Source organism: Haliotis asinina, chromosome 4 (genome assembly GCF_037392515.1).
Source record: "Haliotis asinina isolate JCU_RB_2024 chromosome 4, JCU_Hal_asi_v2, whole genome shotgun sequence".
Lineage (NCBI taxonomy): Eukaryota > Metazoa > Mollusca > Gastropoda > Lepetellida > Haliotidae > Haliotis > Haliotis asinina.
Genome location: NC_090283.1, coordinates 76,733,779 through 76,748,656, shown reverse-complemented (window position 1 = coordinate 76,748,656; position 14,878 = coordinate 76,733,779). Strand labels below are relative to the sequence as shown.

The 14,878-nt window shown below is 41.3% G+C and overlaps 1 protein-coding gene across 1 annotated transcript; it reads left to right on the top strand.

The window, feature by feature from the left end:
- Nucleotides 1–1,906: 1,906 nt before the first annotated feature.
- On the top strand, nt 1,907–14,356 carry LOC137282742 (uncharacterized). Its single transcript, XM_067814529.1, has 8 exons — nt 1,907–2,013; nt 6,374–6,631; nt 7,188–7,290; nt 7,592–7,712; nt 9,044–9,238; nt 11,217–11,353; nt 11,702–11,810; nt 12,949–14,356. The coding sequence occupies exons 1-8, from the start codon at nt 1,994–1,996 to the stop codon at nt 13,068–13,070; spliced, it is 1,065 nt and encodes a 354-aa protein (XP_067670630.1). The 5' UTR covers nt 1,907–1,993; the 3' UTR covers nt 13,071–14,356.
- The last annotated feature ends 522 nt before the right edge of the window (nt 14,357–14,878 follow it).

Here is a 14,878-nt window from a genome sequence, read left to right as displayed (position 1 = left end):
GGTGTGTAGAAAGCGTAATGTAGGTGTCATTATCATGATATTACTATGTGTTGGGACTGCAATAATAAACTCAGGTCACATATCGTAATAGCTTTACAAGGAACATTCCATCAACACAGAATATTAATTATTAAGTCACAACTTAACCAGCTCAGATTTTTATGCGACATTAAACTTTTAACAAGTCCCTAAAACATGTTAAACATATTTCAGCCAATAAACAGAACCCTGGGTTGAAAATGGTTGAACACCTCTTCGGGTAACAGGCTCTTGCAGAATTCTTTCATCACCTTTCTGGGGCGTTTACTGTCATTAAGACCAACGCACAATGCGTAGAACATCAACAGCGTCTCAACCACTACAGGTTCCCTCTAACACGTGCATGAAAGGAACTTCAGCTCAACTTCCGAGTGAACTAGTGAGCAAAAGAAAGTGAAACCCTTATCAATGATCGATTAAATCAAATCAAACATACCATGTTTTTAAGTTATAACACACTGACTATGAGAAACTAATCACAGATGAAGGGCACCTGTCATGTAATGGACAGAGGGGTAGGAATAGCACAGTTCACAGATACAACAAGAGTCAGTCATGGAATGTCTCAGTCACTTCAAGTCTCTGGTCACGCATACACATCCTTAGTAACGAGTGTGACCACCTCTAGCAGCAATTGATGCCCAGACTTGCCGTCTCATCGATGTCGTCAGCCGACGAATGACGACATTCGGAATACTATTCCACACGTTCCTGAGAGCTCTGCGAGTTCTTGGCGGTTTGCTGCGGGTCATGGACGTGTTCTAATCTGGCGATTCAGGTGATCCCACAAGTGCTCTGTGGAAGTTAAGTCCCGTGAGCGTGCTGGCCATGGAGGACTTTGGATATTCTGGGCTTTCAAAAGTTCTGGACAATTCTTGCTGTGTGGGGCCTGGCGTTGTCGTGCTGCAGAAGTGGTCCTTGTTGTTGCTGGCGAAGAAATGGTTTTACCACGGGTTGAAGAATGTCATCTCTGTATCTCTGAGCGTTCAAATTTCCACGTATTACGACCAGTCGAGTACGTTTATTCCCACACCATCACACCGCCTACTCCAAAAGGATGCACTTCTTGGACACAGTCCGGCTATAGCCTCCGTCCCTTACCACGATATACTCGCACCCGGCCATCATTATGGAACACGGAGAATCGACTTTGTTAAAAACACTCGCTACCAATTTCGTTCCAGCTAGCGACGCACAGTTCATACCCACTGTAAACCACGACGTCCATGCCATCCCACGCAGAGGACGTCGAGTTCTGATACCCGACTGCACGTAGACGTCGTTGCACGCTACGCCGACTGATGACATGACCTCGAGCCGCTACCGCTGTTTCCGTTGCCATGATGACCCGGTTGCGCAGATGAAGAGTACGCGGTCTTCCTGTGAGGTCATCATACGTGGTCTGCCTGATCGTGGCCTGCCTTGGGTGCCGCCAGTCTATGTGTACCGTTCAGGGTCCTGGCAATATTACCCTTTACATTCAGACGTTTGTGATTAACATTACTTGTACTGCATCTCATAATATTTATGTAAAGATGTCGACACTAATAGTTGCAAAACTGCCGATGCGACGCTAATCGATATTCACACGTACTTAAAGCATGTACAATTGCCATCAACCAAGGCAAAGGCGAAAACGTAGATTCAAACAATGTGTTTCATTACCCCTCTCGCGCACATAATTTCCCAGTTTGATATTTTACTATTTAATAATTACCTTTGTATCTAAATAAATTATAAACTATGTCGTTAAATTAAAACAGATCCAATATATATATAACTTAAGTTCTACCTTTAACGTTTCCTTCCCAATTTATATTATCCTTCCTGGTTGTGACTTGTGAGTTGAAATGGGCGTCGTCTAACCACGTCACGTGTTTCCTCTGCGACGTCGGAACAGCGGACTGCCCTCCTTCGTCTTGAAACTGGTACACTTCAGTGAAATACGCTAAACATGGCCGTAGCTGACGAAAAGTAAGTACCCCTACTCAACTGCAGATGCATGCACAAACGAATATAATGACTAATACTATTGAAGGTAACAGTGTTCGTCAAACCCCTAAGGCAAACTTAGTGCAGCGTTGAAGAATTGGAGTTAAAGTTAACCTTAGTAAAGGTTGCTTGGTGAAAGGACCCCCAGGATCGGATGAGATACATTCTGCTGTCATTCTGTGCGGAGTGTCATGATGTGATTAAATGTAGGCCACTGTGACATATGTAGACCAGTTGAAATATGTCTGTGGATAAATGTCAGATTCTGCTTTGTCCCCGCGGGCTCGGATGCAATTACTTAATCGATGATAGATTCAACCGATATGTTTTAGATAGATCAAACTAATGCTGGGGCTATTGTACTGATGCGATTTACTTATTAAACTGTTATTGCTAAGATGCTTAACTTCACATATTTAAGTGCATCACCATTTGCACTTCCTTACAACCATAGCTATTTGGAATGTAGTCGCTCTTGAAAGATGATTGGTGTATGGCACGTGTAATTTGCATGTGTACGATTTTCATTTTAAAACAAACGACTAGAAACAAACACTAACAAATGTGTGAAGCAAATGACTCTCACAATTAATATTCTAAGTGATTTCTCGACCTTCTTGTAAAAAAAGTCAAAATCAAGAATGGGACCATCATTACATACCTGTGGCATCACTTGCTGTAGTGTGAAGACGGATCATTTGATACTGTAGTGAAGCATTGTAAATGAGAAAATTAAGAAAGAGTTTCCCAAGCCAAATATGATGAAGAAGATTAATTGGTCACTTACGCCCCGTTACAGAAAGAAGTCAGAGCCAACACCAAAAACGGCCCAAAACGCCAGTTCTATTGAACATGCTCAAAACAAACGCAGAGCGGTCGCCGTTATGGCTTTATTGACCACAGGAGGCAGAGGGAAGGCAGGGGGAAGGCACAACTGTCGGAGTTTAGGGAGATGCATGTATAATGTGCATGAGCCCCGTATGCAGAAATTAAGAACGGTCCCTTATTTTATTTGTGCCTCGAACTGAAAACAGGATTCGCTTTAGCACCAGCTTTTTATGTGGACTCAGTACAAAATGTGTGTTTGAATGATGTGCCCCTTGGAGGCTAAAAAAACTCCTCTTCCTTTATCTAGGTATCACAAGAAAAACCGAAGACGTTAGAAGGAGGTTAGATCAGGTTTCCTGTTTATGACGCACCTACCTTCACTACCGTGTTGCCATAGTCAGGTCACAGGTGCATTTGTCACGCGAGTTACTGGGGTAGACTAATGAATAAAATGTTCGCTCTTCACGAGATCCGTGTTTTTTTTCTTTCACCCCAACATGAACAAGTCCATTTCTTGTGTTCCCCTTTACTATGCACTATTTCTAAACGTTGTGCCACACCCTCAGCCATATCTCTGACTTCCACGCTGAGGTTGGTCGTCCCTGAAAAACCATAGAGTCACTCGTAACTCTGTGAAGAATGACTTACGGCATTTGTAATCACTTTGTACTGATGTATTTTTGTATGGTAATGCAATGCAAGCGCAATGAAAAAATCAAAACAACTCTTGCTGCCACTAGGCGCACCGAGTTGTGGCTTTTTCATCCTTACGAGGTACGCAATTCACAGCTGGATGGATTGGGACACAGAGTCACAGTACTTTGTCCAAGTTTACTGCACGTGGCTGTAGGCACAACTAGGCGTTTGCACGTATTTGTGTGGCCACCATGTGGTCATCTACCAACGGATTCGTCGGTTCTTTTACGTGCACAGGGTTGTGTACTGTACACTAGGGGTTGTGACAACACGGAAAGAGTGAGCAAAGCTGACGCCAAGGTTTACACACCCTGTCACGGGTGGGCTCGATCCCAACACCTCAACCTCGCTGGATCACTAGCTGGCCGTTTAATCACCTTGCCCCTTTCAAATAGTTTTTAACTAAATTTATTGGTTTACAAAGATAACTGAATTAATATACACATTTTAATATGTATAGTCAAATATTCCATAAATCGTTAGCATATTAAACGACAGGGTATAAAATATGACCACGACATTCGAACCATCAGTACTTTAAGTGTGTTCTTTTCAATGTTGACTGAATTTCTCACTCGGTAACACTTGAAGGGATGGTGTAAACCCGTCTGTGGTGTATGTCCGTACAAAGGTACTGTAAATCCCCATGACCCCTGTTATGGTGATCTACCTTCTGGCAATCTAATATTTACCGTACTTTTATTTATTTATTTATTTATTTATTTATTTATTTATTTATTTATTTATTTATTTATTTATTTATTTATTTATTTATTTAATATCTTATAATAACAGGCTGGTTTCAAGCCCAAACCAGTGATACTGTAGTTGTTTAACTGTCCACTAACGACATCTTTTTATGCGAGTAGTCTGAATATATTCTGCATTAATGTATAAGTATCTCTCGTCCTGATATGGCGGAAATATTGTTCCTTCACTCATGTCAAGGTCACCGTCAGGTCATGGCCTGAACACGATTATGTTGACATCGTATCTTGAAATGTTAATATAAGTCAGTGAAAACAATCCCATCCTTTGGGCATGGTGTTAAATTAAGAAGCTCGCTCGTGAAGTAAAGTTCACAAAAGATATTAGCAGGTTTCACTTAAATATCATTTGTTTCTGTAGCTTTTGAGTTTCCAACATGTTTATGGTCTAAACGCTTACGGCGATTACAGTAGTTGGTCACGGTTTACCTATTTTCTAAGAACATCATAAACGTCATGTTGGATTGGCAGCCAAACATTATGAAGGTCAAGTTCAAGTTCTAAGTCATACGTTCAAAGGTGTAGTATATTCTTAGAGACACATTGTATGTTCAAGCAAATAGTGAGCCGTACTTCATGGTTTAAAGTAATCGTATTTCGTACAGTAAACGTTATTCCTAGGATGAGGAAATGAAGTGGCTATGGTAGACAGCAGTGTCCAGGACGATGTGAAGATTGTTCGTAAGCTGGTTCACCCACTGAATACATTGAACAAACATGCCCTTTGTCTTTGAACGACACGTTTGAAAGACACCGCCCTTTATTCCAACAAGAGCTGCTAAGGTCTATGGTATTAAACATCTGGACTCAGCACAACCGAAAGTGCTTGAAATTTTCCTCTTAGCAAAGCCACAGAAATGATTTATTAAACCACACATGGCGTGGATTTTCTTTCAGAGAAGTGATATAATCAAACAAGATGAAACTTGGCGTACTTTTAAAGCTGCTAAAATGGGTTTTTTTATCAAAAAAAAGATCATGTGGTGCTCTTAAATATATGCATAATATTTTGTATTTTCCAAACCAGACTTTACTTCATCAGACTGAAGGGCATGATGTAATGAGAACGTATGTGGTGTCATTAGACTGAAACTGGTTTCAATAGAGCTGACCTGGTGTCGTTAGGCCGTATGTGGTGTCATTAGACTGAAAGTGGTGTCTTTAGAGCTGACCTGGTGTCGTTACACACCGGGTGTGCTGTCATTAGACTGTCCTGGTGTCATTGTAGCTGACCTGGTATCGTTAGGCCGGATGTGGTGTCATTAGACCGGAAGTATTCTCACAATAGCCGGAAGTAGTGCCAATGAACTGAAAGTGATCCTTTGTATTGGTACCTTTGGTATGATTTAAAGTAGAGACCATGTCCTTGTTTTAGCATGAAGAAGGCGTGTATTTTCTCTAAACTACGGCCATGATATCAGACTGGGAAATGTAATGGTATGAAAGAGCAACCCCTTTCTGCGACCTTTTCACGTTATAACGACCCCGAGACGTTACGGTACATGTGCAAAGGGAGACCACCGTAGACAACCACGTGTGACGAAAGAAGTTTCCGTGTTCTTGTCACCTTGTACGAGCGCCATCTCGGGGGACTGTTCTCCCATGGTTATATGAACACAGACACAGGGTCAATAGAACATGTGGTCTGGGCCGAATGTATGTTGTCAATTTTCAGAATGTTGTTTAGAAAGATAAGTGGATTCTTTAGAATAGAAATATATTGTTCAACGTGGAAAAAGAGGATTTGAATTAAACCAGGGGACTGTAATGTCCAACTGGGATTGTAACATGATCCGGTAAACAGGAAGTTTTCTGTTGATTTGAATATTGCTTAACCCTTAAGCAGGAAGCTAATATACGCAAGAGGTCAACAAAGAAATATAAACTTAGATATATCACGATTCATCCGTAGCACATCCTTGACAATTTGTGGTCACGTGCACTGAGCTCAGGTTACAAATCAGTTGAAGTTGGTTACGGAGAGTCATTGTCCCACAACGAAGCACAAGTGAGTCACTATGTAATCATGTGTCGGTGTCGTCTCGTTGCAGACTGATCATAGCAGAAGGTGAAATATCAATAGACGACTCTGATGGCCGTGATTCTTCTACGGAATGGACAAGGTCACCTATCACATTTGAATCTCTGGATGAAGCTGATGACGATGTTGCAAGTGACACGGAGACAGTAGACAGTGCTCGACCGAATAGGGGACAGTTCGGAGCCTTTCTGGCCACACGAAGGGAGAAACATGGTCGTTACTGTCATCGACTCCAAGAAGTGGAAGAGACAAAGTGGACCAAACTTCGGTAAGACTTGTGTAGTTCTACATTTCCAGAACCTATACACAAAAGACAGAAATCAAATGTAGCACAATGAGTATATTGGCGAGGGATAGTGATTTACCATAGTGGGTTAGTAAATACAATATGTCAATGTTGAACAATGCAAATTCCTTTGACGTATGAGATACACAATTTGTGATCGCACGACAATGGAGCTCTTGGACTACGGGTGGTGCCTGTGTGAGCCATGAGTCCAACCGAGACAGCGAAAAGGCTGAAAAACGCATTATGTAATGTAGAAGATACAGCAAAACCAGTGTTTAGAACACGGTGACAACAAACCCTCTGTGAAGGAATGCATGAATGACTTGGTCATATATTTATGAGTAACGACACAGTATTTCTTGTAGGGTAGAACACCTGTTAAAGCGTTCGCTTGGTACACCGTAGACCCGAGTTCGATTCAACAAAACAATGCAATGTGTGCAGCCTATTTCTTTATTTATTTAATGAATGTGTTACAAACCAATAACTTGAATTATCACCTCATTCTACGGACCATGATCACTTACCTTTGTAGGGCCGGCGATGAACTGAGGTACATCAACCAGGTCAATGTGATTTCATGGGACCACCAGGAAGTGCTGGAGACTATTCGCCATCTCCAAGGGAAAATCACATTTGTAAGTGACCCATAAGGCTCTAGATGGCCACCGTCAGTCACACCACCAGTTGCACTATCAGTCACACTGTCAGTCACACCGTCAGTCACATCATCAGTCACACTGTCAGTCACACCGTCAGTCACACAGTGCGTCACACTGTCAGTCACACCGTCACTTTTACAATGAGGTTGATGTTGAACTCGATCCATAGACGTGTGGATTTTCACGTTTTATCAACGACATTATATGAAATGATTGCTCTTAAACTAGTGCTACAAATTCTTTTTAAAATGTGGTCAATGTTCTATCAATTTTGCAGACATTCTTCCGGGAGCACGACGTCTTTGAGGAAGGTCACATGATGCGAACCGAGAAAAGTTTTCTTGAGATCACCTTCACCATTGCAAACGTGGGCTCCGATGGAAAGGAGACGTCAATAGGTAATGACTCCGGTTACTGTCGGTGAGGGTAGTTCATGAATGGGATGATTACTGTCGTTGAGGGTAGTTCATGAATGGGATGATTACTGTCGTTAAGGGTAGTTCATGAATGGGATGATTACTGTCGGTGAGGGTAGTTCATGAATGGGATGATTACTGTCGTTGAGGGTAGTTCATGAATGGGATGATTACTGTCGGTGAGGGTAGTTCATGAATGGGATGATTACTGTCGGTGAGGGTAGTCTGTGAATGGGATGATTACTGTCGGTGAGGGTAGTTCGTGAGTGAGATGATTACTGATGGTGAGGGTAGTTCATGAATGGGATGATTACTGTCGGTGAGGGTAGTCTATGAATGGGATGATTACTGTCGGTGAGGGTAGTCTATGAATGGGATGATTACTGTCGGTGAGGGTAGTCTATGAATGGGATGATTACTGATGGTGAGGGTAGTTCATGAATGGGATGATTACTGTCGGCGGTGGGAGTTCATGAGCGGTATTGTTACTGGCGGCGATGGGAATTAGTGAATAGTCTAATTACGTTTTGTTGAAGGAGTCGATGAATAAAATAATGGTAATTTTCTAAGCAATATTAATGACGGACATACTGTACTTCATCCTCGATATCTCCAGGGTATACGCTCCGATAAGTCTCCACTATACCTTGGACGCATCTACATTTATTACCTCCCTTTACTGTCTTTTCATCCAGTCAGGTGTCTACGCGATTATTTATAAAAAAAAATTCGTGACAGTTTATGGTTTTACCTGATAATCAGTAACTTCCTGAAGATCATGATATTTACTGACGGAAACCTAATGCAAGTACATGTGAATTCAACTGTCTTGTAATAGTGACACTGTAGGCATACAGGCCATGTACTGTAGCTCACCCGTCCCCTGCTGATGGTAAATTTACAAAGACACTGTGACATTCCACAAAGTTTCCGTCGTAAAAATCACAGACTCCATTCTCACTGTGGCCAAGTTTCCTGCCAGTGTAACTGTGTTAAGAAAATTAATATTTTTGTGGACAGTGCGGTCTGTTCAGGAATTTCATACCCTAGGAAGAGGGTATTTGTAATGTGGATATGTATGGGGGTATAAAGTGTATAATACATGCTTTAACAGAAGGTTCTTTATGCAGGGCACTTTTGGATGGTAGGGATGGAGATATGAATACAGTGTATTGGAGTTGGGTGTGTATTAATTGTGATATAAAATAGGCATCTATATTTAGGGTATTCATAAAAGTTATCAACGGTCATTGTGTTAACAGGATATTTACATGGATGTAATATTCACCATCGGTCTTGTTTTATGTTTGTAGTGGACGTCGCTGCCATTATCAGGGATGTCACATACAAATTCATCAAGACGATCACGTATAGAAGTTCACTCACAGTCATGAAATATCTCAACCAGGAATGTGTGAAAGTCGCTCACGGTCTCCACAACCGCCAGTTCCTCCGGGCGCTACAGGATAAGGCAGTGATGGAGAGGCAGCGCGGTGATATTGACTCTTGTAGGTGCATTCATTATATATGTTGCTGTCTCAACAACGAGGGGCTCCTTTCACGAAGCAACCTTTATTAAGCTTAACCTTAACTCCCATTCTTAACACTGCACTAGGGTCACTTCGTTACTTACGATCACCTTAGTGCTTTGTGAATGGAGGCCCAGGGCTCGAATTGCATTTTCAGGAAAATGGTGGCCCTGTATCTCTCCTACTCTTCTAACATGGGGGAGACTGTTATATACGAATAAAGTAACTGTGCATTATGTGTGGGACATAACATGACCCGCGGACATTATTGAAAAGTAAACCCTCTGCCCGTGGTAAATGCACAAGGGACGAAGCCCCGCAGGCATTCATCAAGGAAAGAGGGCTTACTTTTCAATAATGCCCACGGTTCATGTTATATCCAACATATAAACCGACCAAAGATATACTTTAGATATAATTTCAGTATTTGGCATTCACTTATGAAATGAACTGAGATAAGACTGGCAGCCCACGCATTGCCTTGCGTGCGCTACCGGTGCCCTGAACGTGCACTGCCGACACTACCCGTCTTGGGAAGAAAACATAGCTCATACCGAGTAACGATCTTTCTTTCATAGCGATCCTTCGTAGCCAAGTGGATAAATCCTCCAGGCTAGTAAAGTCGGCACTTTATCTTGGAAATTGTTCATAATGTCATATTTTAAGATCACATTCAGTATCGGTAAGACAAAGTTGTATCAGTCTTCAAAACAAGGAATAATGCAAAGTTCTTGGGCAGAGGGGCAGTATTAAGATAATGCTTGAGGCAGAGGGAAAATTTAGATAACTGCTCGCGGAAGCGGGATTGTATCAGATTTGAGGGATATTACGAAAAATGGTGTCCCCTAAGAACAACAGATTGACGTCACTGTCGGTTTATAATTGATGTTATTTCAAATGCAAAAAGATAATAACATGATTTGTGGTGTTTTCTTTAATAACTGTTCAATTGTTGACAGACTAATATCGCTGTTCGTACGATTTGACAGTAGTCATCATGACACGCCCCTGAAGAGATGTGGTGTCAAAAGTCAGTTCACAATTTCAGCGTCGTGTGTGTCCACCATTGGTGTTGATGCAACGGCAACGAAAAAAGACACTATGCGATTAGAGAAAGCTTGGGAATGTAGTACCATGTCTGAACTAACGCTTGTTCCAATTCAGCTAACGTCAATGGCTGATTCTGGGGTTGACATAAACGTCGCTCCCAAACATGCTTGAGTTACGTCTCCGAGCAATCAAACTGGCAATCTGGAATCGATTCCTTAGATAGGTCAGCCGAATGTGGTTGTCTTGCTGTCGTGACGTCACGCGTGAATGGCCGGTCCGAAACACATCTCTCGTGCTGCCCGAATCTTGAAAACGTCTCCACAGAGGTGAGATCGTGTTTCGATGGAAGGCAAACTCATCCCTGGCCACTTAATTCTAAGCCATTCCGGTCGCCAGCATACCCACCTCGCGGAGACGCTGATATTCTCTAAGCCGTGTCATGAGGCAGTTAAGGTTGAAATTAACGTGTTTTCAACGTATTTCAAAGGTGGGAGAATATACATTGTTCTCCAGTTTTCAATATCAGGTGTGCGAACTTCAGGTGTCAAAAAGTATGCAGAAAGTGATTTCATTGTGCAGACAGTGCGCGAGTCGCGATACGTAAGGATGGTGGTAGCCTAGTGGTTAAAGGGTTGGTTCGTCACACCGAAGACCCGGGTTCGAATCCCCATGGGCACAAAGTGTGAAGCCCATGTCTGCTGTTCCCAGCTGATATGTTGCTGGAATATTTGCCAAGACCGGCTTAACGCCAGTCAGTCATTGTCTCAGTCCATCCATGCACCAAGTCTGTGCTTATTTTACCAGCAAGACTCAGATTCCTTTGTTTGTCGTGAGCAATGTACTTAATAATGCCATGTTTTTAATGTGCAATAGTGCACTTTAACGTCATAATTATTACTGTTTTCAGATAAGTTCTGGATGTACAGTTGGGCAGTGAGCGATTCACAGGATGACAGCGCGAAAACTGTGGTGGCTTTTCAAAGCGTAAGACGCCGCCGTTTCCTCATGTGCAACATGGCTTACAAGAAACTCTCTCTGGTCAAGGTAGGCTTCTCACAAGTTCTTCAGGTGAAAACTCAGTATTCAACCCCAAATGTGAATCGTCATGTTTGTGTATGTTTTCATGTATTAGCTGACGCCATATTGCTGAAATATTGCTGAGTGCGGCATACAACAAAACTCACTCATGTATTAGATCACCCGTCTTGATCTTGACCTTGTCTCACCTTCTGTGACCGTCTAACCATTGGACTAATCAACATGAAACTTTGATATTCTGTCAACCAATCACGACACCAAACTTTTGTTCACTAGGTTCAAATCATATATTGGATATATGTCCGTCCGCTGTGCCAATACTCATTATTGTATGGTAATAATGTATGTTTTTAGAAAAACATTGATTCCAACCTGACGATAATGAAATCCAACAGCCCGTGTTTATTCAAGTTGACTTTGAACAGTGGCAGTGAGACTTTTCTCGAGTCCGTGGCTTATGATGGTAAGTAATGGAATAACACTTTCTCTTGTACGACCTCTGATGGTATGTTCTCACATGACACATAACGTGATGGTAAGTTCTCACGTGACACATAACGTGGTAGTAAGTTCCCACATGACACAGGACGTGATGGTAAGTTCTCAAATCACACATAACGTGATAGTAAGTTCGCACCTGACACATAACGTGATAGTAGGTTCTCACATGACACATAACATGGTGGTATGTTCTCACATGACACATAACGTGATGGTAGGTTCTCAAATCACACGTAACGTGATGGTAAGTTCTCACATGACACATAACGTGGTGGTAAGGTCTCACATATCACATAACGTGATGTTAAGTTATCAAATGACACATAACGTGATAGTAAGTTCTCACGTGACACATAACGTGGTGGTAAGTTTTCAAATGACACATACCATTGTGGTATGTTCTCACATGACACATAACGTGATGGTATGTTCTCACATGACACATACCATTGTGGTATGTTCTCACATGACACATAACGTGATGGTATGTTCTCGCATGGCACATAACATGGTGGTAAGGTCTCGCATGACACATAACGTGATGGTAAGTTCTCACATGACACATGACGTGGTAGTATGTTCTCACATGACACATAACGGGATGGTATGTTCTCACATGACACATAACGTGATGGTAAGTTCTCACATGACACATGACGTAATAGCAGGTTCTCACATGACACATAACATGGTGGTAAGTTCTCAAATGACACATAACGTGATGGTAAGTTCTCAAATGACAAGTATAATGGCATTTTATGGCAAGCATGCATGTTGTAGCGTGCTAAACATTATTTCGGCACGGTGGTTTAGCTTAATGGTAGAGGCGTCCCCTCGTCATGCTGAAAACACCGGTTCGAGTCCATGCACGGCTTCTTTGTGTGGAACACATTTTTCTGGTGTCCTGAAAATTGCTAGAAGCTGCACAAAACCGTGCTTAGACAATCGGTGAATATTTTTATCAATACAAACATTCTGAACTTAAATCACTTAGACGACAGTGATGTGTGTTATTCCGTCAACATTTCGTATTACTGTTTTTTAATTATACTTGTTTTATATTAATGGCAACTAAAACATGTTTCATGATATATTTGCAGGTCTTTTCTTGAGCTACGATGACGTGGATGAACTGGAGCTCAGCAGAATGGCCCCACAAGATAGCTCATCAACTGATACTCGTGCAACGTTTTGCTTCCAAATTACGCCAAGTACGCTATGAGTCGAGTCGAGTCGAGTTTGACAACGTGTGTTGGTAATGCGTTCGAATCCCTGATCGGACCTGACCATGGTCAGTGAGCATCATATCCATTATAACTTCTAAAGGTGTGGTGGGGTAGCCAAGTGGTTAAAGCGTTCGTTCGTCACGGGTTTGATTCCCCACATGGGTACAATATGTGAAGCCCATTTCTAGCATCCAGTCCGAGATAGAACAACTCCGTCAAACATTACATAAACAGGAGAGAAAAATCAAGGAAAAGGATGACAAGATAGCAGAAATGAGCAGACACTTAACCTTGAAAAGTTTGGAGCACGTAAATTCATGTATGATGATAAAAAAGTGACAGAACATTTTACAGTTTTCCATCATTTCAAACATTGGTACTGATTAGCTGGAACTGTTTCAGTTGTTGAATATTCTCCCGGGTTTTGTGAAATTTCTTGTCCAGTCAGCACAACAACTGAATGTAATGTGTGTTGATGAATTTGTTTCTGTTGTGTAAATGATGGATGAAAAAAGATTACACATTGATGGTCGTAGATGCATAACAGAAAAGTCTTTGACAATTTGCTGCCGTCTAATCAATAATTGATGAAAAATAAGTTTTTCACCCTGATTGAAAGAGTTGGTTGGGAATCTGAAGAAAAAATCAGATTATGATAATGTGTGACGGGAGAAAATTTATGATAAATTATGGATTGATCCAGCCATTGTTGCAATTCATGGTATCACGTCAGACTAATATATTTAAATCTGTAAATATAAATACTATCCAATATATTTGTAATTTGCATCCTCTAAAAGTTGTATTGTTAATTCAACAGAATTACAGTTTGAAGCTATTGTGAATGTGTCTATTGTTAATTCAACAGAATTACAGTTTGAGTGAGTGAGTGAGTGAGTTTGGTTTTACGCCGTTTTTAGCAATATTCCAGCGATATCACGGCGGAGGACACCAGAAAATGAGTCTCACACATTGTACCCATGTGAGGAATCGAACCCGGGTCTTCGGCGTGACGAGCAAATGCTTTAACCACTAGGCTACCCTACCGCCCCCAATTACAGTTTGAAGCTATTGTGAATGTGTCTATTGTTAATTCAACAGAATTACAGTTTGAAGCTATTGTGAATGTGTCTATTGTTAATTCAACAGAATTACAGTTTGATGCTATTGTGAATGTGTCTATTGGTAATTCAACAGAATTACAGTTTGAAGCTATTGTGAATGTGTCTACTGTCATTAGACTTGTATGAGACCATTCCAAAATATATTTGAATTAACTTCACTCCAGGTGTCCGTTATTTATTTGGGTTACTAGTACTTGTTTGCTGTAGTGTGAATCCTGATATGTTAATCTGATAATGTGTCCCCCTTAAAACGGTTTTCAGTTACAGTGGTACGGAATAAATACACCAGATCTACAATAACTCAAGTCTGACAGTTGTTTCAAATATTCCATATGCAGGCACCATCAGTTCATCCAGGGTAAATAATTATTCATGTTGACTGAAATACATATTTTCTTAATGATGATGTGGCAATTCCTTTTTCCCCTGTTGTTGTCATATGAGTTATGATATGCGCACATCGCCATCACCAGTGGGCACAGCTGAAAATACACGGCATTTATTCACGTCTTTATCTATAAAAGATTCGATTGTACAAAACATTTTAAACAGAAAAAGATTATGCGAATGTGCCCTTGCCCAATTTAGCCTCGTTTTGGGTACAGATATGAATATTCTTGAGGCTTCAATAAGAATGGTCTGTAGGGGATACTAAACGACCTTCTGTGTAATACCATTTT